Source organism: Sciurus carolinensis, chromosome 11 (assembly GCF_902686445.1).
Source record: "Sciurus carolinensis chromosome 11, mSciCar1.2, whole genome shotgun sequence".
Taxonomy (NCBI): domain Eukaryota; kingdom Metazoa; phylum Chordata; class Mammalia; order Rodentia; family Sciuridae; genus Sciurus; species Sciurus carolinensis.
This window is the reverse complement of record NC_062223.1, coordinates 122,195,791-122,222,016: the sequence shown is the minus strand read 5'-3', so window position 1 is coordinate 122,222,016 and position 26,226 is coordinate 122,195,791. Positions and strand designations below refer to the sequence as shown.

Sequence of the window (26,226 nt, the reverse complement as noted above, 5' to 3'; positions counted from 1 at the left end):
CCCAACCACAAGGAACGAGGGTAGGTTCCAAGAAGACAGTCAGATGTGGATGTCTCTTTAGGTGGTCACAGAAAAGATGTAACCAGAAATAAATTAGTTATAACCAACCTTCAGACTACTTCCATTCCACCTTCCCTGATCTGGAGAGATGATCTCACTCCTGTTACACAGGGAAAGTAGACCCTGCAGTCCTCAACCTCACCTGCCAGCACAGCACTATGAACTCACCTGTATGCACACCCATTCTTATCTCCTATTCCAGGGTGATCCTTTTCCCGTGATCTGGATCTATCCTTTCTGGTCCCCACTGAAACCTTTCTTCATTACCTTTCAATAAGTGACACTACTCAGCTGAGAAAGCAGGAATCCTAGGACTTGGATCCTCTCTCCCAGCCCCACAGGCCACAAGTCCTGGACATCTTATCTCCTAAATACACCTTTTGATCTGTTTCTTTGCAGTGCTGGGGATCAAACCCAGGACCTGGAGCAGGCTAGGCAAGCCGCCTGCCCCTGAGCTACACCTGCAGACCTAGACAGGTACTTACTTGCAGATCTGTCTCCTGAGCATCAGAGGGCAGCCAGCAACCTGATGTTTCTCTCCATTTGCATGCGCCATGGGTGGTTTACATGTCTAAATCAAACTCACAGCCACCCTGGCTTTCAAATTCATCCTCCTTTGCTGAAAATTTTAATAATGATAAAAATCCAAGCACATAAAACTAGCCAAGAACAGACCTTATTATTATTCTAACCATTACACACACAACACATGCCGCTCTCTCAATAACCTTGTGAGGTATGGACTATTATTATACCCATTTTAAGGATGAGAAAATGAGGCACAGAGAAGTCAACTGACTGTCGCGAGATCACACAGCATGTGGTGGAGCCATAGTCACAATCTAGGCAGGCACCAATCCTGCAGACTGGGTTGCTCTGTTGTTGTTACTGTTTTTGCCTAAGTTAGAAATCCTAAGTTCCTCCTGGATGACCTCCCCAACCTGGATGTCTGTCCTGTCAAATCTACCTCCCAGGTCTTTGATTGGTTCCTCCTTTTCTGTTCTCACTACCATAATTCAAGACATGCTCCTCTGGTCTCAGTGAGGATGTAGCCACAGCAATAAGCCTTCCCCACCCACCCCAGTACTTGCAACACTCAATCACCCTCCTTCATTTTCTTGATAGCATTTATTATTAATAGATGCCTTCTTATTTGTTTATTGTCAATCTCCATGAGATGGCAAGCACCATGGAGGAGACAGTTGATTTCCTGTTCACAGATGTACCCCAATGCCTACAGGGTGAATAACATATAGTAGGTGCTCAATAAACATGTATTAAACAAGAAAGTAGATGAGTCAACTCGGACCAGTTTCCACTTCATCTATTTGCTTTCAGTATTTGTCCCTAAAATTCATCTCCCCCACTGAAACCAATGGGATTTTTCTCACAAAAATATCTGGGAGTGAGCTGGTGCTATAGACTGGATATTAGCCCACCCTCTCACCAAATTCATGGTGCAATTCTAACTTCCAATGTAATGGGATTAGGAGATGGGGCATTTGGGGGTCATGAGGTCATGAGGGTGGAGTCCTTGTAACTGGAATTAATGCCCCTAGAAGAAACCAAAGAGACCAGAGTCGCTCTTTTTGCCATGAGGACATAAAGAGAAGATGGCTATCTTTGAAGAAAACAGGAGGCCTTCATCAGACGCTGAATCTGCCACCACCTTAACCTTGGACTTCCCAGCCTCCAGCAGTATAAGAAATAATTTTTTATTGTTTATAAGCCACCTGTGCCTGGTATTCTGTCACTGTGTCCTGAAAGGACTAAAACACCTGGGTACGCCCTCTCTCATGATCTCTCATTGGTTCCCTATCATCAATAAGGACATGGCATTATCAAGGACAGGCCATGATCGAGCACCTGCCTACCTAGTCAAAACTCCTTTCTGGCCACTCACCAGCTCCCCACTCCCAGGACATGAAGCCGCGCCATACCTAAGTGTCTGCGGCTAGAACACGCCCTGCTTTCTCACGCCCCCGTGCTTATGTACATCCTGTTCCCTCGCCTGGGAATGCTGTCCCTGTGACACTCCTACTCATTTTGGAGCTCTCAGCTGAAGCATCGCCCTGCAGAGTCTTTCTGGATACCCCTCCTCCCACCCAGCACCCCGCACCACCCTCACCCCAAGCACATTAGCTATGTTAGTCTTGGGCGGGTTTCTTAACTTCATGGAGCCACAGCCTTCTAAACTCCAATATGGAGACAAGAGCATCTGCTTGATAATCTTGTTGAAAGGATGACAATGAATCCCACTATAATCTATATTATAATGCACCAATAAACAAAGAAAATGTATGTAAAATTCATTACACAGGGTTTGGCACATCGTAAGCATTTAGTAAACAAATTCTTTAGTTTTATTACCTTATAAATAATTCTGTGTCAATTACTACATTGTATTATACTTATTTGTTTGCATGTGTATCTCACCATAAGACAGAAAAGCTCTTGAGGGAAAATACCACACCTTAGTCCAATGTCTACTTGACATTTGCAAGTGCAGAATATTCCACCTATTTTCTCTCTGTGCTTTCTTGGGAACAGAAGAGGATAGATCCGCTAAGAAATGGAGCCGAATCTCGTGATAGCCAAGAGTACCAGTAGTTACCACTTATTAAGCAACTACTAAGTGCCAGGCACTTTACATGTTTTTTAAGTTTTTAAAAATTTTTACATTTTTTTTTTTTTTTGGAGGTGGGGTACGGGGATTGAACTCAGGGGCATTCAGCCACTGAGCCACAACCCCAGCCCTGTTTTGTATTTTATTTAGAGACAGGGTCTCAATGAGTTGTTTAGGGCCTTGCTAAGTTACTGAGGCTGACTTTGACCTGTGATCCTCCTGCCTCAGCCTCCTGAGCCACTGGGATTATAGGCGTGCGCCACCACGCCTGACTTAATTTATTCTTTACACGAAGACGTGATGGACAACAGACTTTTACAAATGATGAAACTGAGTTTGAATAAAACAAAGTAAATTGCTTTTAAAAAGTGCACAGTTAGAGATGCGGAGGAAATTCAGTAGAATGCTTGCTGAGCACAGGCGAAACCCTGGGTTCAGTCTCCAGTGCTGCAATAAGTAAATAAATGAATAAATAAAATTAAGATGCACAGTTAATAAGAAACAAAGAAGGTACTCAAAAGAACTCTGTGAGGCATTTGCTCTTGTCAATACGGCAGTGCCTGCCCATCAGCAGCTAGCAAGTTTCCACTCACTTCACAGGGTGGGCTCTAGCGAGCTCCTCTGTATCCTGTATCGTGAAGGTTTGTGGCACACATGCCTGTATGCAGAAATGGGTATGTGGATTTGTGCTCTGGGCCCAGGGGCAGGAGCTGTGGCCCTGCCTTTGGATTCACATGCACATCCCCACCCCCATCTGGGGCTCACCTTTCTACTACTTGAAGGCTTCCCAGCTAACTGAGAACACATCATGTTGGAACTAACCTGGTGTACACAAAAGCTCCTTAGTAAAACGGCTCCTTTTTTCTACAGTCCTCCTTTGTTCAGAAGTTTCTGTCACTGGGAAATGAATCCTTGAGAAACCTTAATTGGTCCAGCTTGGGTTGAACCCGGGAGCTAGTGTTTTCCTTTGCCCCAGGCTTCACCATGAAGCATGAAAATGGATTAGAGCTCTATATTCCACTGTGCATGCACATACTGAACTGCTCTCCCCTACTCCCTCATGGCTCCAAAGAGGGTTCTCTGCCTTCAGGACAGAAGATGGATGTGAATGAGGGGGAAAAAAAAACTCTACGAAGTCCTTAAGTTTGTCCACATTGAAGCATTCCACCTGCTGCCAGCAAGTATAGTCATGTGCTATGTTTGGCTCCCATAAGATTATATAATGGAGACTGAAGATTAATTTAAAACTGAAAGAGCAGGGAAAAAAACTATATAGCCTAAGTCAGGCATGGTGGCCTGTAATCCTACCTCCAGGAGGCAGAGACAGGAGAATCACAAGTTTGAGGCCAGCCTCAGTCACTTAGGTAAGATCCTGTCTCAAAATAAAAAAAATAAATAAAAAGAGCTGGGGATGTAGCTCAGTGGTAAAGCACCCCTAGATTCAGTCCCCAGTACTATAAAATATATAAAGGACTGCGGATGTTGCTCAGTGGCAGAACACTTGCCTAGCATTTATGCCGCACTGGGTCCAATCCCTAGTTTTAAAAAAAAAGACCTACAGCCTAGGAACATTGCCATCATCTTAGTTCAAGTGCACTCTATGATGTTCATGTAAGTGCAAAATGATGGGAAGCAGACCTACACAGATTCTGAGAAGCCTTTATTCCTCCGCGGACTCGGGCATGCCATTCAGGTCCACTTTCCAGGTGTGAAAATGGCCCTCAGTTACAGAGGGGATTCTGGTTTTATAGGGTGCAGTGAGGATGATGTAATCATCGTTAACTGTGCATGTGCAGTTTTGACCATCAGGGACTAATTGAACAGGTTAAAACCAGACCCCGAGGGATGAGTACTCAAATCTTGCCCATTGTCAATGAGTAGACATGGGGAAGGTCAAGGTTCACGGCCTGATATTCCATTTCTGCCCCTTTCCTTTAGGGCCCATTGTTACCAGGAATGCCCTGGGAGAGGTTTCATGTTTGGCCAATTTCCCCTCCCACCTCCCCAGCCACGCGAATCCTCCATTTTCCTGGGGATCTGTCTTATAGAAATATTATTCTCCATAACCCTTCAGTTCACACAAGGAGGAAATCACCTAACAACCAGCCCATGGTTAAGCAATTCGTGACTGTAGTAGGGTAGTTGTTTGTCTCTAAATATTGTAGCTATCCTGAACCCAATGCAAAGACAAGAAAATGAAAAAATCAATGCTTTATTACACCAGCTCAAAGCACATCTTATATCGAAGACTGCAATTTTTGATCTTTAAAGCATAAGAAATCAATGTTAATTTTTTGCCTGCTCTATGAAATGACCTTTCATCAAGTAATTGATCACGTGGTTTGGTGTATGAGAAGCAGCAGCAGAAAAGGGTCCATAATATCCACCTTGGATAATATTTGCTCCTCCTGCCCCCCAGGGGAGTGGCAAATAAATGAGAAGATCACAGGAAGGTCTCAGAAATGTGGAAAATGCTGTCACTAATGAAAGGAAGTGCTATCTGTCAAAGAGGCCCAGGTCAGGAGCCTGAGCCAGATCCCATCCACTGCAGAAAATCTCCCCAGGAGTCAGGTTATCACCATTCGCTCCAGGCTGGGACATCACAGAGCAACTTCCCCAATGCCCCAGAGAACTCTAAATTGGGTAGAATTACATTAAAGAAAGAACTGGGTGCTGAGGCTGGTGACAATGGAGCTCTAGGAATTTGTTCTCTCCACAAGAAACCCACTGGCTGAGAAGAGAAAAGATTTAAACTCAGAGAGGCCAGAGTGAACACAAACCAGTCCGGAGTTTCTGAGGTGGACAGTGTCCACAGGGAGCACCACGGGAAGCACAGTTCTCACCACCTGCTCTTCCTCATACTGCCTGGAGCCAGCTGATGCAAAACATCCACACCCACCATGAAGAGTGTGGGGGACTAAGCAGGCTGGAGATGGGAAGGAAGGGCCAGGAAAGAAATCCAGAAGACTTTTCCAGAAAATGGTTTAGATGAAAGAAATTTTTTTGTCGGAGTGAATAGTCAGAGAAGGAGCTAGAGTACAATTTATATCAATGTAGAGTCCCAAAGAGCCAGTCACAGGCAGAGTTAAGGGTTATGGAAAATAATATTCCTACGAGACAGCTCCCCAAGAAAGATGGAGGGGCGGTGTGGCTCCTTCCGCAATAACAATGGACCCTGAAGGGGGGGATACTGAATGCTGGGCTGTGGACTTTGACCTGTCCCCATTGCAAATTAGTCCTCAATGGGGGCACAGCAAACTCTGGGAAACAAGGAATCCCAGAGAAAGAAAAGCAAGGGACAAGATTTGAATAGTCATCCCTCGGGATCTTGACTCCTATCTCCCCAGATAAAAATGAGTTTCAAACTTTTACAACAGCCTTCCGGAGTTAAAATTTTAACCTGCACAACTAGGTCCCTGACTGTCCAAACTGCATGTCCGCAATCTTCAATGAAAGTATGAAACCCAGACTCCTTCTGTAACCTGGGGAGCCATCCCCATTCCCGGAATATGAGCCCTCCCATGCCTGATCCGTTGACTTCGCTGCAGAATAAAGCAAAGCCTGCTGATCCGGGGTTTGCTTCCAGTCTCCTGCCTGGGTCAAACACATAGCTCTCTAGTTAGCAGTCATGTCCCACAATAGGAGGCAGACGAAAGTGGATGAGAGTATGCGCATTCAGCACTTAACTGTCTCTCCCGGTAATGCCTCACCCGACAGAATTAATAGGAAATGCTGAGTACGCCCCGCCCATAATCCCAGCAATTCCAAAGGCTGAGGCAGGAGGATGGCAAGTTTGAGGCCAGTCTCTTCAATTTAGTAAAACTCTGCCTCAGAATAAAAAAAAAAAAGTACTGGGAATGTAGCTGAATGGTAAAGTGTCCTTGGGTTCAAGAAAGAAAGGGAAGAAAGGGAAGGAAGGAAGGGAGGGAGGAAGGGAGGGAGGGAAGGAAGAATGAAAGAAGGAAAAAAGATAAAGAATATCATGCTAAGTGAGATAAACCAATCCCAAAAAACCAAAGGCCGAATGATCTCTCTGATAAGCAGATGATGATACATAATGGGTGGGGGGGGGAGCAGAAATGGAGGAAGAATGGATTGTATAGAGGAAAAGAGGGGTGGGAGGAGGGAAAAATAATAGGATGATGAAGCCAGAATTGGGGACAGGTAGTTAGTGTAGAAATAGGGGATCGGATCAGATGGAGGAAATGGGGGCCATGAAAGTCATCTGCCTCTGGAAGTTGGAGACTGCCCTGGGAGAATAGAATGTCAAGGATCACCCGAGCCCATTGATTACCAAATTTACCTGCCCTTATCAAGGACTGCAGGCAAGAAGATGCTAATTAATGCCCCCTGGGCCCTTACCTGCCTGAATCACCTTGGCCCTCCCCCTGCCCATCGCTTCTCACTTTATGCAAAACCGGGCCTAATCAGGTAGGCAGGAAGGAAAGAGATAAGGGGAAAAGAACAGGAGATTAAAAACCTATGAAAAGGATAAGATTTGCTCAATCCAATGGATTCCGCCTTTGGGACCCCTTCTTCCACCCGGGAAGGGAAAAGTCTGCTTTTACTTTTCTTTAATAAAGCTTCTTACTTTCTACTCTACGCTTGCCTTGGCGTGCTTTTCTGGCGTTATACTTCAACACCTGAGTATCAATGAGACAAACATCACCCTATGTACATGTATGATTACACAAATGGTGCGACTCTACTTCGTGTACAACCAGAGAAACAACAGTTGTACCCCATTTGTGTACAATGAATCAAAATAAATTTTAAAAATTAATTTAAAAAAAAAGAAAGAAAGAGAAGTGAGGTGAGGAGTTGACCCAGGGCACCAGTCCGAAATGGACAGTACACTCTCAAGAGTTCACTGGCATGAAGCACAGGGAAGGAAGTTGTACTGGGGACCTCTGCAGTTCCTTCTCAATTTAAGTGTACAGTTGTTGAAATCCAGAAAGTCTCAAAGAGACTTTGCTCTGGGGACAGAGCAAACTGCTCTCAGATCACAAGTGAGTAAGCATTTTGATAATAATTAGTCTTTGCCCCTTGGGGGTGGGGAGCCATGTTTCCATATATACTGTTCAAACCAATGAACTGAGCCGTTCATTTTGGTTAATAATGGGCATAAAATTGAGAACTAGGGCGGAACTCACAAGATTCTATAAACTAGAGGTAAGGATTAGAGGTCCATTGACACACCGCCTGGCTTTGGCTTCAATCTTCTGTAGAGGGGGAGTGCATTACTTTGCATGCATGGTCTATTCCACTGATCAGCTCTAACCATGGAAATGGTTAACCTGAGCGGAAACTCTTCTCACTTTAACTTCACACTAGTTTCTTGTGCTTTCAGATATTTAAAGAGTCACCTTCAATCTTCACTATTCCAGGCCAACCCCTTTCCTTCAACCAGCTCCCATGAGGACATGGATTGTTCTCTTCTGGACCCTAAATCCATTTCCAAAGAACTGGTCCTAATATACCAGATATGATCAAATTCATATACACTACCAGTGAGATCTCTTTTCTTTCTCTCTCTTTTTTAATCTGTGTATGATGTGTCTGCTAATGAATTTTAAAACTTTCAGTGTCCTGTCCTATTATTGGCTTATATTTGGCTAGTAAATAAAACCCCAATGTTCTTTTTCACATGAAATCCTCTCAAAGAGTAGGATATAATGGTACACATCTATCATGCCAGCTATTTGGGAGAATGAGACAAGGGGATCACAAGTTCAAGACCAGCTTGAACAACTTACTAAGACAGGGTCTATTTGAAATCATAATAGAGGGCTGAGGAAATAGCTCAGTGGTGTAGCACTTGCCTAGTATGTGCCAAGTCCTGAGTTTAATTCCCAGTACCCCACAAACACAAAGAAATCCTATCAAACAGGCTCCTTATGGCAACCTTACCCTAAAGAAATGAATCTCTTCTAGTAGACAATATCACATTTCCTTTTTTTAAAAACTACCTCTTTGGCTTCCCATTGTTCCCAGTAGAAGCCACTGTTCTATTCGAAATCATATTCAATCTTAATTTTAGTTAAATTTCCTTAAGCTTTATTTAAGTTTGATAAATGTGCCAAAAGCACCTTGAGTTTTTTCAACAAAGCTAGATCAAAAACAGAGACCCTGTGGAAAGCTAGCAGAGACCTCCTTTAAATCAACATCAGTATGGTGGTAGACTTGGCAGCAAAGCACTTACCCAGCATGCTCAGGGTCCCGGGTTCAATCCCCAGCACCAAACACATATATCGACTTTCTTTGGACAAAGAAGTTTAACTTGCTACCACAAACCCCCTTCTGTCTACCACTCATAGCATTGCACAAATCATGCTAGCTGGTCCTCTTAATCCTGAGCACACAGCTAGTTGTATCTGGAATCCTCTGCTGAGCATTTAGGAGCCTCCATATTCTCCCTGCAGCCTACATATCCAACCTCATTCTCCATCATTAACCTCAACCACATGCAATGCATTCCAAGCCAAACGGGCTGGTATGGTGCTGCCCCTGGACACAACACGCACACCACCCCAAGACATGCGGCTTCCTCAGCACAAAATCCCCTCCTCCCGCAGCACCGTCCACACTGTACCCAGTCTTTCTTGCCGCCATGTTTGGTTTGCCACAGGTTGACATCTCCCCTTGGTGTTTCGCCCTCATTTCTCGGGTGAACAGCTTGTCTTTCCACTGTAGCACAGAGCTCTGGCACTCTCCCCTGGTTCTTCCATGTCCCAAAGTCCTCACCCACTGTCAAAGCAGGATCTTACTCAAAAGTATTGCCTCCCGGTTTCTACCCACCTCCCGTCCCCTGGGTCTCACCTTTCTTCCCGCACTCGAGGGCTCAGGAACCTGCTCGAATCGTCATCGTGGCTGCTCTGCTGGCTGCTCTGCTGGCTGCTGGGGGAAGACACAGGATATGGACCGTTAACACTCAGCTTCTTTCTCAACCCTGGGGGAGGTCACTTAGACCTCAGCTAGAGAAAGAAAAGGGGTTACAAAACTGAGAGTTACGAGTTCCCCCATGCACAGAGTGTACCATCAGGAAGGGTGTGAGGAGTGACACAAACCTGGTAAATCCCCGTCCAAGACACCTGAGGACTGTCTGCTGCCCAAACCTTAAGAGGAAGGACCTGACCTTGGCCCTGTTATTCTCTAGCTGCATGTGCACATCCAGGGCTTCGTACCTGGCCCTCTTAATCCCTCTCTGATAGGTTACTGATTCCATTCTTCTTCATCCCAGCTGAGGTTCCCAAGGAACTGGTAAGAATTGAGGAGGGAGGGGCCTAGCAGGGTGTGGAGGAAGGCAATGTAAGGAAGGCAAAAGACTTTACAGAGGGGGCTGGGTCGCCTGGTCTGCGTTTCCGCCTCTAGGGAGGGCTGAGGAGAGTGAGGTAACAAAAGAAGGAATAAAAGGTGGAATCCCTCCACTCCTCCCAGGCCTGCAGGTGAGATGAGGACTGCCCAAGTTCAAGGTCAGAACTCTGTTAAGACTCCATCTTTAAGGTGATGCGGAATAAACTGCCCTTTGTTTTCTTCCAGAGAAAGAAAAATCTGTTCAGACACCTCATGACACCATCTATATAATGGATAGACTCAGAATTTTTTTTTCTCAATTAACAATTATTAACTACTCCAGGCATCTGACCAGGATTCGAAAACGACAGTCCGCAAGCCAAATCTGGAGCCATGTTTTCGTATAGCCCGTGAGCGAAGAACGATTTTTGCATTTTTAAAAGATTGGGGAAGAAATCCAAAAAAGAATATTTAGGACACTTGAGCATGATGTGAAATTAGAATCTCAAAGTCCATAATGACACTTTATGGGCACACAGTCGCACTTGACATTTACGCAATCTCCTTGATTTCCTTCAAGCTACAATGTCAGAGCTGAGGAGTAGAGGCATAGTTGAGAAAGTTAAGTAGAAGAAAGACTTCAGGAGCCCACAAAGCCCGCCCAAGAGGCTTTCCCAGGAAAAGGCAGACAAGCCCAGCTCTGAATAGATTTTATTAATAATAAAGTCCTACTACAATTTTTTCTTTTCCCCAGGTACTAGGAATTGAACCTCAGGGCACTCTACCACTGGGCTACGTCCTCAGGCCTTTTTACTTTTGATTTTGAGACAAGGATCTCGCTAAATTGCGGAGGTCAGCCTTGAACTTGTGATAACCTTTCTTCAGCCTCTTGAGTAGTTGTGATTACAGTTATACACCACTGTGCCTGGTGTTATGTTTGGATGTGAGATGTCCCACAAAAGCTCACTCGTGAGACAATGCAGGAAGGTTGAGGAGAAATGATTGGCTTGTAAGAGTCTTAACCCAATCAGTTAATCTGAAGGGATTAACTGAAGTGGTAGGGTGTGGCTGGAGGGGGTGGAAACTGGGGAGTGGCTTTGGGGTAAATATCTGAATCTGGCGAGTGGAGTCTCTGCTTCCTGATGTGAGAGGCTTCCCTCTGCTGGACTGTTCTGCCATGCTGTTCTGCCTCACCTCTAGCCCTTAGGAATGGAGCCAGCCTCCCATGGACTAAGACCTGTGAAACCATGATCCCTCAAAAAAACCTTTCCTCCTCTGCTGGTCAGATCATTTAGTCATAGCAGCAAAAAAGCTGACTAAAATAGTCTGGCTACAAAATGTTCCTTCTAAAAATCCACTAAATTATTACTGATTTTATGAGTATCATCCTATGCTGGTATTCTTCTTACTACCAGTTTTTCAAAAAAGCACAAATGTCTGTATTTTTCATTGTCTGTCTGGCAGTATCAGAATGCCTATTTTCTTTTTCTCCCCTTTTTGTCTACTTTTCTTTTTTGTGACCCTAAAAATTTTTTTGGTATTCTATTTTTGTGGGATTTGGGGGTTTTATCTATATTTTTCTAAGTTGAGATCATTTTAATTGCATAATCATAAATTTCACACACAGATCACAATTAATAATAAACATGGGTTGGTTTTTTTTAAATGTCTTCGAGTTCCTTCGTCATCCAATCTAATTTTTTTTAAAAAAAAGAGAATGAGAGAAAACAAAATGAAAAAAAGTTTACAATAAAAATAAATTAAAAGTTTACAATAAAAATAAATCTTAAAAAGTTTACAATGAAAATAAATTTTAAAAAATGAAAAAAAGAAAACAACTAGTAAGAAGAAATACAAAGAAGACAAAAAAAAATCTTATTAATATGAATGTCACTATAACCCAGGCTACAGTATAGCCAAAATCATTCCTTTGTTCTGATAAATTGTTCACTGCAATAAGGCCAAGCATGGTGGCACATGCCTGTAATCCTAGCTATTTGAGAGGCTTGAGGCAGGAGGATCACAAATTTGAGGCCAGTCTCAGCAAATTAGGGAGGTCCTAAGCCACTTAGTGAGACCCTGTCTCAAACTAAAAAGTAAAAGGGCTGGGGATGTGGCTCAGTGGTAATCCCCTCCCCTGGTTTCAATCCCCCATTTAAAAAAAAAAAAAAATTGTCCATTGCAATAAGTTTGCTGATATGATCTCTAGAATACATTCCTTAGGCTAGATTCCCAGCAAACCACAAACTGAACAATCTTAAAGTATTTCATCTCAACCAAAGAAGTACATGAATTGTTTGGTTATGGTTATACAGTTATAAGCACACTCTAAGGTCCTGTTCTTCCAGCAAGAAGTAAATGATTTTGGAAGCAAATTAAATCAAAATTTTCATACACGCACACCCCAGAAACCAGAACAGCACCTAGACAAAGCCTCCAACTGCATGGCAGAGCTAAGTGCCTACACAATCCTTTTCTCTTTATTTTTTGCCGAGCGCTTTCTTATTGCTTTTTCACTGCTTTTTCACTGTGGAGTGTCCATTCATCATTTTCCCGTGCAAGCTGTGACAAACTTACCTATTAAAACTCCTCATAACAAAATCTCACTGTGATATTACTGACCCATAGGATTTCTTGCTTGGGATTGACAATTGGGTGTGTCAAGCATCCTCTTATATACAATCTGCAATGAGTGTTATTCTGTGGTAGGCAACCCACAGATGGCTGGAACGCAAATTCCAAATTGGACACAGTTCCACAGACAAGCCTCCAGAGATGAGTAGTAGCCTACACTTCAGGCAGCCCATGTGAGGGGAAGCAGGAAGAGGGGTACCTGAAGCCCCATGCTTTACACCATTTACAACAGTCAACGGGGTTCAACAAACCCAAATGACCATCAACCTTACAGTCTCTTCAAGGAGGAGGTCAATTGACCTTGACCCATTCGGGCTAGAATAGGCTGGTTCTTTCTACTCACACTGCCCTCCCACTGACAATCATATCTTAACCTTAAGCTAGTTAAGGAGGCTCCCAACCTAAATGGCAATGTTACCAAGGTTTCAGAAAAAGAATTCTGAGCCAATATTACCAAGTTATCCCACTAGATGGCACTGTCAGCTTCCAAACCAGAATCACAACCAGGCTGTTCCATACAGAGCATCAGGAACCTGAACCAGGGCCAAACTTAAGGAGCCCATTCTGGCCTCTGACTTAGAAAGTTCAGTTGGATGCCTCTGGAAGTTTGGAGGTTGAAGACTTCCCCTGGGAGAATGGACTTTTTACATCTCACCTGCAAAACCAGCCCTAATCACTTAGGCAGGAAGGAGAGATAAGGTGGGAAAGAACTGGAGAACAAAAGATTTTCTTATAAAAACAGAAATGGGGGAATGTAATACCAAGCTGCTCTCCCCGCCCTTTCCGGTGCAGCCATTTTCCCTGCCTCCCAACTACTGTCAGTCTGTGAACATCCTAGCTAGATATTGGTTCATCAGTCAGCTTGCAAGTATCCTTCTCCATTATTGGTCCCCTGTTGCCCAGCAGAATTCAACTGCTTCACGGTAGCTACCCCACCATCTTTTCTCTTGCTTTTCTCTCCTACACACTTGCTTACTTTCTCCTCCTCGCTTTTCACACTCTTTCTTGCATGCGCCCTTTCCTCTTTCCCTTTCTTTTCCTCTCATTTTCTCTCTTACCCTGCAGGGAGACATTCCGTTTGCTTACTAAACTCCCTTATGTGATTTAAAAAAAAAAAAAAAAGTTCAGTTGGAGGAGATTTAGACGACACTGAGTTGCGTTCAAACTATTTATTGGTTCCAGGTAATTAAGAAATACCAACCTGCAAGTATTTATAGAATGCCCTCAATGCACTTACGCCAACAGGAGGCAGTATTGAGGCAGTGGTTAAGAGTCTAGAATCTGGATTATGCGCAGCCTGGAATTGAATGCAAGCTCCACTCCTAATTACATGATCCTGAGCAATTTATTCAACATCACTTTCCTTACCTATCAAATGGAGAGAGATGTCATGAGAGCTCTTTCCTTGTAAGGCTGTTGTGAGGTTTTAAGAACAAACATGAAGCATGGAGAGCAGTATATTAACTGATGCATAACGCTAGCAGTCATTACCATGGGCAAGGCATTGTTTCATGGGTTATAGGAGAAAAAAGAGAGAGACGTGAAGACATGAATCTAACAAGGATCCTAACAAGGAACAAGACACCTGTTCAAGGTGTCTGCAATCTGGAAGGCCAGGTTCAGTATAACTACTTGTAAAAAGAGAAAATGGTAACATTCACAAGTAGCTATGAAAGGCTTTGAGACCACAGAATACAGTCATTCCTTCTATGGTCAGTAAGAGAAAAATGTTTAACAAGTTTTTGCACTGACACTTGAAACTGGATCCATTCAGACAGATAGAAAAGAGAAAGAGAAAGCATTGTTGTTGGGCTCCACTTACTACTGATACCGCCGTTTACCGGTGACGAGTTCTGCTCCTTCTAATGTCGAAGATTGAACACTAGAGAAGCACGCCAAGGTAAGCATTTTAAGCAGGTTTTATTTAAAGGTAATAATACAGACTTCTCCCTGCAGGAAGAAGGGGGCCATAGCTGATGTTCTAAAGTCCCAAAAAGGGAACGCACCCTACATCTTTTATAGGTTAAAGTCTCTTTTGTTCTCCAGTTTTCTCCCCCCTTATCTCTCTCTCCTTCCTGCCTATGTGACTAGGCCTGGTTTTGCATTAAGTGAGAAGCCATGGGCAGGGGGATGGCCAATGTGATTCAGGCAGGCAAGGGCCCAGGGGGCATTAATTAGCAGCTCCTTGCTTGCAGTCCTTGATAAAGGCAGGTAAATTTGGTAATCAATGGGCTCTGGAGATCCTTGACATTCCATTCTCCCAGGGGCAGTCTCCAACTTCCAAAGGCAGATGGCTTCATGGCTTCATTTCCTCGAATTGACCCGATTTCCTATTTCTACACTAACTACCTGTCCTTAATTCTGGCTTCACTACTTTCCATGCACCAAGCATTGTGAGAGTGGGAAGGTAAAGATGACTATGACCTGGCACCCCTAGCAGGGGACAGCTCGCCCCCACCCCATCTAGGAGGCACAGGTATGCACTGCATACTGGGAGGCAGCAACACCAGAAAGGGACAAGGTGCGGGTGGTGAACACCAACTGGAGTTTCCGGGAACATTGGTGAACAATGGGCTGTAAGAACTGCAGGCAAATCCATGGTGCCATCTTTCCTACTTTAGTGTCCTAAGAGGGGTTTGGTCTGCTCCCCTCTCATATTTTGAGTTTGTTTTATAATAATCTTAATCTTAAATAATGTCAACTACTTCTCCAACTCAATCCCATGAAATAATATTGTTGAGCAGAATTTCCAGAGATTCAGAATAGTTAGTTCTTTGGGGCTCTTGAGAATTAAATAAATGTATTTTGCATTGTGAGATGGACTTGAACATTTGGGTGCCAGGAGTAGAATGCAATGGTTTAGGTAAGTGTTCCCCAAAAGTCCTCAGGGTAGCATCACTGGGAGATGGTGGGAACTTTTGGTGGGGAAGGGGTATTGGGAGGTCCTTAGGTCATTGTGGATTTGCCTCAAAATGGTGGCAGAACCTCTTCCTATGTTTTCCTCTGAGGTGAGCAGTTTGTTGTGCCACACGTTCTTGTCATGATATATCGCCCTCACCAGAGGTTCGAAGCAGTGCGACCACCCAATCTTGGACTGGAAACTCTAGGACCATAAACCAAAACGAACCTATTCCCTTTATAACTTAAATTCCTCAAGTATTTTGTTATAGTGTTGTGAAACTAACTGGTATACCCTTTTACATGAATGCTTTCAAATGATTCAGGCCACTTGGACCCTGAGCAACTCACACTGCACCCTAATGAATTCAAGGCCAAAACAAAGCAACCATTACACTAGGATGTTTACAGAGGAAGGAGAAAGGCCACAACAGCAAGGACCATGTCCCCATCCACCCCAGGTTAGTCAAGTCCTTGGTGTCTAGTCTGACTTAAAGAAGTCAGAAAAAACTTGGAAAAGGTCCAGCAGATGGCACTAACAGATGAAAATGTCTGTTAGCCTGAAAAAGAAGCTCTAAACAAGGATTTTTGGAATGACTGCCTGGGCACAAGATGGTGAAAGATGGCTTAATGCTGAAACCAAGGGAATTTGTATAAGCATCTGTTTGCCATTCCCTCCAAGACAGTTAGACAAGGCACTGGGATGGCTTAAATCCCTTCTGTTGTGAATTCAAGCTTCAGATTTAAAAAAAAAAATCACTGCATAAATTAAATTCTAAAACATTAGCTTGTGTTACTAAATGAGGTGGGGAAGCTCTTCTGACAATTCCAGAACACTCCAGACAGAAACCAGTTGAAGCAGAATCCTGGTTTAACCAGTATGCAAGTGCAGGAGCTTATCCTAGAAGGTCACTTTAGTATCAGCCACACTGGAAAGGGTTGGGAAAAATCCATGACAACTTGAGCCAAAGCACGTTCCAGAAGGCAGGAATTCACTAGGCTATGACCAGGAACCCTGCAATGCAGGCTGGGCAAATTCTCATGATTCCACTTATCTCCCTTTCTCCTTCCCCCGACCCAGGATACATGAAGAACTCACAAGCCACCAAGGAGATGTCCTGGTGGCCTCTGGAAGGCATAGTTTGATGGCTAGGAAGACAGAATCTGGCTACCTTTCTGAACAAGCATTTCCTAAGTAGAATCAGCTCTTTCTCTCCCAGGCAAGACCCAAGGCCTCTTAAGTCAGAAGAGGGGTTGAGATTCAGGTGAACTTAGCAGTCATAGGCGTGTGCAAGCTGCCCTTCAGTATTCCAGAAGCTATACATTTACCCACGCTACGGCCGCATAGGCTAATGTACGGCTGTTATTTGTTTTTGGCTGCACTCTGCCATCTAGCACCAATTATCTCATGCTAATTGGAAGCTTGAAAAGGCTCAAAGTGCACACACCCATATTCCAGCCACTGGAGAGGCTGGGGCAGGAGGATTGTCAAGTTCAAAGCCAGTCTTAGCAACTTAGAGAGGCCCTAAGCAACTTAGCAAGACCCTGCCTCAAAATAAAAAATAAAAAGGGCTGAGGTTAGGGCTGGGGATATAGCTCAGTTGGTAGAGTGCTTGCCCTGCAAAGCACAAGGCCCTGGGTTCAATCCACAGCACTTGGGGGAAAAAAAAGGGCTGGGATGTGGCTCAGTATTTAAATGTCCCTGGGTTCAATCCCAGGTATGAAAGAAAGAGAGAGAGAAGCCTCCAAGGGGCATTATAGATGTCTTTGATTAGTAATAAGAGGAAATAAATTGAGGCAGTGGATGTAGTCAGGACAGTGTGGAGACAGACAAGCGTGGCTTTGCCCCTGCTTTGTGTTTAATTGGCCTATACCATTGGCCAACTGGGTTATCCTCTCTTAGCCTAATTCCTCAAAAAATGATTTATTGTGATTACCCACAACTTAATCCTCAATTTATAGAACTGAAATGAGGATTAAGTTACAAGTAATGCAATCGCAGTATTGGAGTTCAGGATTTGTAGTCAGGGAGATGCAAGTTCTAGTCCTGACTCTTCCACTTAGCAGTGGAAGACCAGGCAAGCGATTTAACTCTTCTCGGTGTGAGATGTGGGTAACCAGGCATGCCTTAAAGACTGAAGCAAGGATCCAAAATGGTAGAACTCATGGACAGAAAGTATGTGGGGCAGTATATGGTCCTTACTAGGTGGTGAAGATCCATTGTGTTTTATATTCACAGTTAGTTTGGCAGATAGATAAATATGTTGAAACATCCAATGGGGCAGAGAACCTTCATGGTAAAAACGTTGAGAGACACTGACCTGAAAAGTAAAGCCACAATATCACGGAAAACACGACCGTGTGTTCATGCCAAATTATTCCCACGTGTTAGATAACTCTGGTGTTTGCAATTTCAGTTTAGGTAGGAAAGAGGCAGGGGGAATAGAAGGCAGGTAGAGAATACAGAATCGTTTCTGTTTGTCATCTGGCAAGTGAGTATGGGAAAGTCTAATAATAGAAAATAAGTAAACAGATGTGACTGGGGCACTGCTAAGGACTGCCAACTTCTTACACAACATTCCTCCTGACTCTCAAACACTACTACTGAGGAAAAGCGTTCTCTGGGTGAAAGCCAATAACCTGTCTCCTAACCTCCTGGTTAGGAGGGCTGCTTCTGCTCAATGGATCCCCCTGGGAGCAGGCAGAAAGGAGGGTAGCTAGGCAAGAGTTATGGATTCAGAACCCAGGTAAATGGTTTCCTGTCTCACTATGATTCACACACACTCCTCTCATTAACAGTTCCTTCCCCTCTAAACATGCTCACATCTGACTTTTAAAGTTCCCCCTCAACCCCTTTATTTCCCCTTCACTTTATGGCCATTGAAATATATGCTGCTTGGCAACTGCTATACTTTGGTCAAAACATAATAAACTTGGGAGCTTTGCTGTGCAGATGACTTGGCCCCTCCCTAAATTTACTGTGTCAGTATCTGAACCTGTCCAGGGATGTGCATTTATTTATATGTTTATTTGGGGGACCTCAGTACTGACAAAGCCAAAGACAATTACTAAATCCTAACCTTTCAGACGATCCAGGCAGGTCAAACATTGATAATTATTCCCAAGCTTGGAACTCTACCCACTTGCCTTCTGTTACACCACCCTCTCCTGGGTCTTCAATCTTCCTACTTCTGCGGTCGTCTTCTCTTTTTAGGGAGTTTCGTAGCTCTTCTAACTAAAGTGTTCCCCAGGATTCATTCAGTCATGCCCTTAGTAAATTATGAAGCACCAACTATGTACTAGACATTATTCTAGAATCTAGACAATGGATATAGAAGACTGAAAAAAAAAAAAGCAACCAAGGTCTCTGTTCTCAAGGAGGTAACATGCCACTGGACTTTCTTCCTGCTTTATAACAGGGACACTAAGTTTCAGGGACCTGTGAAATTGTTAACAAGGCACTTTGAAAAAATCTTGTCCATTCATGAGAGACGTTTATAGCTTTCCTCATTCTCAAATATGCCTGGAACAAATAAGAGGTTAAAATCCACCATAATACATCTCCTTGGGTGATTGTATCCACACCCAAGTCTTTAATTATGATGGAGATGCTAATAACTCCTAAACACTGCAGAGAGCTGAGCTGCTCAACACAGTGGTCAGTAGCCACATGTAGCTATATATAATTTAAATTAATTAGAAACCTAATTCTTTAATAGCCGTGGTTTCATTCTCAGTATCCACAGGTAACAAGTGGCTTCCACACTGGACCATACAGACAGACCATTTTAGTCATCACGGAGAGCTTTATTGGACTGCACTGATGTCGAAGTTTTCAAATCAAACCCAGGATTTAAGTTCTGGCTCTGCCGCTTGTTTTCTGAGTAACTCGAAGCACTGTCTGTAAGCCCACTCCACATCCCTGTCCTCTTATCTGTTAAAATGTAAGAAATTACAGAATGAATCAAACAACATTACCCTATGTAAATTTATGATTACACAAATGGTATGCCTTTATGCCATGTACAGAGAAACAACATGTATCCCATTTGTTTACAATAATAAAAAAAAAAAAGTAAAAAAAAAAAAAATGTAAGAAATTTCACAGACCTGTTGTGAAGATTAAATTAATATAATCAACAGGTTTGACAAATAAATAAATGAGCATTCAATAAATGTCCATATTTGTATATATCATACATTTCCAGTGGTTCTGAGCTCTCTTGAATATCCAACAGAAAAATCACAGAGGATGCCTCACTTTGACTTCACCTGTACTCCACAGCACAGATCCAAACAAGCTGCGAATGCACCCCACATGGTACCACCCCAAGTCCTGCAGATTCCACTTCAACAGTCTCCTCAGCCCCACGTCTTCCTGCTCAAACACTCCGCACTGGATCACTTGACTAGGCTCCTAAGTGCTTTTCCTGTTCCCATCTGGCCCCTCTCTAGTCTGCCCTTGATACTGATAGAGTGACCACATGACATGCAGATTCTATCCCTTCTCCCTGGCTTAAAACCCCTGAGGCTGGTGAAGGTGTGGCTCAGAGGTAGAGGGTTTGCTTAGCATGCACCAGGCCCTGGGCTCAATCCCCAGAACTGGGGGGGAAAAAAATCTCAGGTCTTCCCATAAATTCAGAACAAAGTTCAGATTCCTTATCTCGGCAATAAAAAGCCTCATGATCTGGCTGTTTTCTCACTTCTCAGCCTCCTCATGCGCAACTACAGCCATGGTACCAGCCCTCACCTTTGAATCGCTCCTCTCCCAGCCTGGCATGTCCTCCGCTCCCTCAGTTGTCCCACCAATACCCACTGTTGCAGCAATATGGTTTAGAAAGTGAGCTGAGGGCCCTAGCGTTAGATCACCTACATTGGAATTTTGATTGTCACCTATGCCACTCAATTTCAATCTCTCTATTCTCTACCATAAAATGGTACCTACGTTCTTGAGGTGTGGTCAGAATTAAATAAATTAATACCCACAAGATATTTAGGTATTTGACATGGAGTAGGCACTCGTTATTATAGCTATTAAAAGTAAAACTTTTTCAGAGAAATGTTCCTTGATGGCTGTCACGCACACCAGAGTCCCACGTCACCCTGTACTCACTTTTTTCATAACAACTATCACATTTCTCAGATTCAGTAATTAAAGACGCATGTCGCAGTACCCTCTACCACTCTGTAAGTTATTTGAGAACGAAGATCCTATTTTGTCATTTCTTTCAATCCCCAATGTTTAGCACTCTACCTAGCACATGTTATATGTGCGATAATGTCTGATGAATGAATGCACAAATATCTGACCGTTTTCCCTTGCTGGGCTTACAAGATTCGGCTTCCACTGGTACTCTCTGGCCAGTCCAGAAGGAATCCCTGCATACTCTCAAGTTAGTGTAGATTGCACTTTCCCTCTTATTCAACATTTTCTAAACATGTTAAAAGCACCCTGGATATGTGAGCAAGACCCGTGGCCTCAAGGAGCCCACTGCTCAGTTTGCATTCCTGATGGTCATGCATTTGTCCATGCTTCCCCTGACTACGTTTCAGGCACTAGGCTGATGTACGTGGACTTCAAACCACCACAGCGAAATCCACCAACATCTCCCCACTTCCAGCCCTCCTTTGCCACACACTCTTGCCAAAGTCCTGGTCCAGCTATCAGTTTTCCAAGGCCAGGAAGTCATGTCCCATGCTTGATAGTGCCTCCAAGGCAGGCAGGAAAGAATGTGGCTTTCCAAATAGACATTACAGGTGAAAGTAGGAAATTTATTTTAATTCCAAGGCTAAGACTTTCCCCTTGCTTTCTCCCTCCCTCCTTCCCTCTCTCCTCCTTCCCTGCCTCCCTCCCTCCCTCCTTCCCTCCTCCTTCCCTGCCTCCCTCTCTCTCCCTCCCTTCCCTTCCCTTTCTCTCTCTCTCTCTCTCTCTCTCTCTCTCTCTCTCTCTCTCTCTTATTCTCTATGAGTTTTACATTTTTATGCCAGTCTTTAGCTTTCATGAAAACAGATGTCAAGCGCTGATGGGGGAAAAAATTAAATTTTCTTTCCAATGCCCTGTTCTAAGTTATTTTTCACAAAGGGAAAAGGACACCTCAGTCACAACAGAAATCTCTGCCTCACACCACACACAATTAAAAGAATTATACTTACCCCATTATATTTCTGAAATGGCTTCTCAGAATGGGGGCAAGAGTTGACAGCTCCAACTCTGTCCGGTTAACCCAAGGAACACGCCACTTTTTTTCTCGTTTCACACATCCTAGTAGTTTCTTCAGCCTCAATCACTACTTAGCTTCACAGTGAAATCTTAGGCACACTTAAGAAAGTAAATACAAATTAACTAGGTCACTAAGAGGTAAAACTTTGCTCAGGAGGTAAAGTGGTCAACCAAGTTGCTTCTCAGAACTCAAAGGAAGTGAGAATTGGTGGAGACTCTGGCCAGTGGAGTTCAGAGGCCAGCCTCTCCCTAGCCTCCACCTTACTCCTGCCCTTCTGTCTGTGTCCCTTCCCTGCCAAGAAAATCCATTGCTTCCCATTCCACAGCATTCCTACTAGGGAAAGAAGTCAGTGCTAGGAAGCTGCAGAAAATTCTCCAACCCAAAGCAAATAAGACAATTTATGCACAGATAACCCCAAAACCTTATTTTGGACAAGCAGCTTGATACTGGTCCCTTTACCTAAACTGCTCAAGTTTCTTCTCCACGAGAGCAAGACAGGACACAGAGAGGGCTATGTTTCTGTTCCCTACAACACCCCAACTTCCTTCCCATCAAGAATACTTAAAATGTCATGTTTTAGAAGATATAACAGTTGAAACAGTCCTTGCCTCCAATTAATTTGCATATGTGTGTGTTCCTAATCAAAGACACACAAGTACCATTCTGAACTTCAGGTCAGAATCGAATAGCATGCCTCACCCCATGGGGTTGACAGAATTTGAGCCAAGCAAACACTATGGTCTTTGGTTATCTTGATAGAGAAAAATGCCTATGTGGTTTCTAGAAATGTGGAAAACACCTATAGGGCCCCCTCCTGCCTAGGACCTGTTGGCTTTGTAATCAACATACAAACTGCAGTGTGCTTGATCTCTCCGTGGCTTCCCTTCCTCTACCAACCTCTGAAAGATTGTTTCTGGAGTTCTGACCTCTGCCCATGCCACACACTCTCCTCTGACAATCTCATCCAAATCCACGACCTCAACAAAAACACATGCTCATTCCAACCTGTCTCTCCAGCTCTGACTGATCCACCAAGTTCCAGTTTCCCATATCACTTCAGTTCCCAAGGTATCACCAAATCCTCCCAGGCTCCTCTAACAGCAAGTCCAGTACTCCCCCTCCCCCGCTCCACCCTTTCTTTTTTTCTCCCAAACAGCTCAGGTCTGCCTTCCTTAGCTCAGTCACCCACAACGCCACTCATCTGCTCAGTTGTTCAAGGAAACTCAGTTTTGGCTGTTCCCTCTCTGCCACTCCCTACCTCCCTGTCATTAAGTTATGTTCCCTACCTCTGAAACACCTTTTATATCCATCCTCTCCTCTCTACCCAAAATGTCCTGGTCCTGGTTCAAAGAGCAATATCACACTGGTTGCATGTGAAAACTTAAAAATTACTTTCCTGGGTGGAATTGTGGGTTCCCTGGTCCCTTGGTCCCCAGTGTGCACAAGGTGATGGAGGATCCTGTTCAGGATCAGGTGGCCTGACTAGCCACCCCAGAGACTGGGACATCTAACGTGAAGAGAATACTTGACTACCAAGGGTCCCTGAAGAGTGGAAAGCTAAACACTGCCCACGGAAGAGCTCATCAAGTTTGCCAAGAAGCAAATAACACTGTTACAGAAAGCTAAATCCAGGTGTATGTGCAGAATTGGAGAAAGAAGTTGAAGAACTCCTATCAAACCTGCTGATGGAGGAACAGATGCATGGTGGGAAAGAGGATATGGGGTATAGAATATTGAATATTTGCATGAAAAGCAAAAAAAAAAAGTTTACCGATTGAAGTGGGGTTAACATTTGCTTATAAAAAGAAAGTGCTAGACTTCAATATTGTACTAAAATTCTGCTTCAACTAAAAAATTAAAATTAATTTCCTGGCTCAAGATGCAGCACAGTGGTACACTGCTTGTCTAACATGCATGAGGCCTTGAGTTCAATCTCCAGCACCTGGGGCGTGGAGACACACCACTACAAATAGGTTCCTACCTCCTTGCTCATCGTGGATTCTGACTCATGCTATTTGGGGTGGCACCTAAAAGATTTTTAACAGGCATCTCAGATTTGTAAACTATTAAAGCCCCACCTTATCGAAATAACCCTTTAACTTTGCTCACATTCCTGGAAACCAGATTGGGGAAACTGATTTGGATCATCTGCCAGTTTCTGTGGTGAACACTCCCACTGTGGTTGATTTCTGATGACACTGAAACCCACATTGACAATTGCTCTACAGGTTGATGCAAGGTTACCCCTGCATACTAATGAGCTCTGGCTGCCAACTGTTACCTTCTAAAGTGGCTTTAAATATGCCTTTTCCCAGGTTAACACCCTCTGTAAGTTTTTCTATAATGAGATAGAATGAAGTCCTAAGTCCATGCCTGACACACCAGTTCTTAGAACATGAAACCAGCCTCCTCAGCACAAGTTTGACCTCAGTCCTTCCCTGTTTATATTAAACACTGTGCCCCCTAAAAATACTCCGTGTCCCCTAAATATCCTCCAAACTTTATTCATGCCCTCTCTGCTTTAAATGTCTCTTCTACTTGGTCTGCATCTTCCACCTAGGCCAACTGAGCCCCTGTCACACAGAAGTGCTACTGTCTCTTCCCTCTGGTACACTCAGGGATTAATTCACTTACTATGTTTCCTGTCTGACCAGGATCTCTGCTGCCTTTGTGCCACAGACCTAATGACAAATCCAAGCCTAAGCAGTTACTATCAGTGATAACAGTCGCTGTGTATGAGCCTCACAGAGGACCTACAGGTGACATCAGGGAACACTTCCCTGAGTGCAAACACGGGCTGCTCTTTTCAATTCATTAAAGATCTGCATACTAATGTGTTGTTTTTAACACTGGTCATAAGCTTTCACATTTAAACTGTCTACAAAGTGCCTCTTTCTCTGTTAAAACCCTCTGAAGTCTTCCTATGACATCTGTCTACCAAGTGCTTCCATGTACATATGGAGATCTAGTCTTTTTGACCTCATAAGGTAGATAGGAAATATATACTTTGATCCCCATATTAAAGATGAAGAAAATGGGAATTCAAGAGATGCAAGACACGTCTAAGATCAAACTTTTAGCTAAGGAATGAGGATTTCAGTCCAAGTTTTCTGCCCCTGAATTCTTTGTTCCTTCACCTTGAGCACGCTCTAATACTGGACCCTCACATTCATTTGGATCTGGGAAGGGGTAGGCAACAGGAACAACCTGACTTGGGGGGATGTGAACTTGGGTTGGGGCTGGGGGGCTGGGAGGAGTTGGGATGGTCATTCTGTTGATAGCATCTGTTGCCTTTGGTGTGCAGGAAGAAGCCCTCAGCCGGAACATCTGGGAAGTCCGCAGAAGCAAAAACCTTAAGACAAGAAGTGACAAGATCTGCCCCAACCAGTTTGAGAATTTTCCAGCAGCTGCCACTGAGGTCAGAAGGCCACAGGTGAAATCAGAAAATAAACAAGTTTTGACCATTTCCAAAAAAAAGGAGAAGAAGCAGCAGAAAGAAAGAAACCTCCACCTAAGAGTAGAACTGTCCCAACCACCAGCTGGTGAACAAAACACAGGCAAGCAAATAAGACAGAGTGCTGGCCAGAGGACAGAGGACGACTCTCTCAAGTTGGAGCCAGCACTGAAAAAGCTTCTAAGAGGAAGTGAAGGCTGCCCTGCAGCCCAGGGGAATCTCTGGGGACCAGAAAGACCTATGCCACCCCATCTAGACATAAGGGCAGGACTCTCAAGGGCCAACAACTGAGAGCTGAAGTGCTCATACCTTGGGGACTTTTGCACAGAAGCAGATGTAGGAAATAGTCCTAATGGCCCTGCCATCTTGATTCTACCGCTAACAAAACTCAGACTAGCTTGATCTAGGAGCTGGCCTGGAGTAGACGAGGGCAGCTGATTCCCCAGAAACAACTCCTGAATTCCTGCAGGAATATTTTAGAAAAGCCAAGACAAAGGATCTCCCGATCCATTCATATCTAATTGGAAACCAAACTCCACTAAGAACACATATGGCTGGTGTAATGTACAAAGCTGCTCCCCCCACCCTTTGCGTTGCAGCCATTACCCGCCTCCCAACTACTGTCAGTCTGTGAACATCCTAACTAGCTATTGGTTTATCAGTCAGCTTGCAAGTATCCTTCTCTGTTATTGGTCCCCTGTTAGCCTGGCAGAATTCAACTGCTTCACTGTAACTACCTCCCATCTTTTCTCATGCTTCTCTCTCTCCTACTCCCTTTCTCTATCCTCCTCACTTTTCCACTCTCTCTAGCGCACGCCCTTTCTCTTTCCCTTTCTTTTCCTCTCATTTTCTCTCTTACCCTGCAGGGAGACACTCTGTTTGCTTAATAAACTCCCTTATGTGATTTCCTGTGTCCGGCGTGGTTTCCATGGGATTAGCCCATACAGCTGGGTGTGGTGATGCACACCTGTAATCCCAGCCATTCTATGGACTGAAGCAGGAAGATCACAAGTTCAAGGCCAGCCTCAGCAACTTAGTGA

The 26,226-nt window shown here is 44.0% G+C and overlaps 1 protein-coding gene across 13 annotated transcripts in view; it reads right to left on the bottom strand.

The window, feature by feature from the left end:
- The window catches only part of Gramd1b (GRAM domain containing 1B), a 237,336-nt gene that overhangs the window by 115,869 nt on the left and 95,241 nt on the right, over window positions 1–26,226 (bottom strand). For 11 of the 13 annotated variants that reach the window (XM_047515673.1, XM_047515686.1, XM_047515674.1 and 8 more), the window contains one exon: window positions 9,506–9,583. In XM_047515673.1, the coding sequence (XP_047371629.1) occupies window positions 9,506–9,583 (78 nt within the window). The remainder of the gene's footprint in view (window positions 1–9,505; window positions 9,584–26,226) is intronic. The other 2 variants (XM_047515676.1, XM_047515685.1) reach the window with 1 other exon arrangement.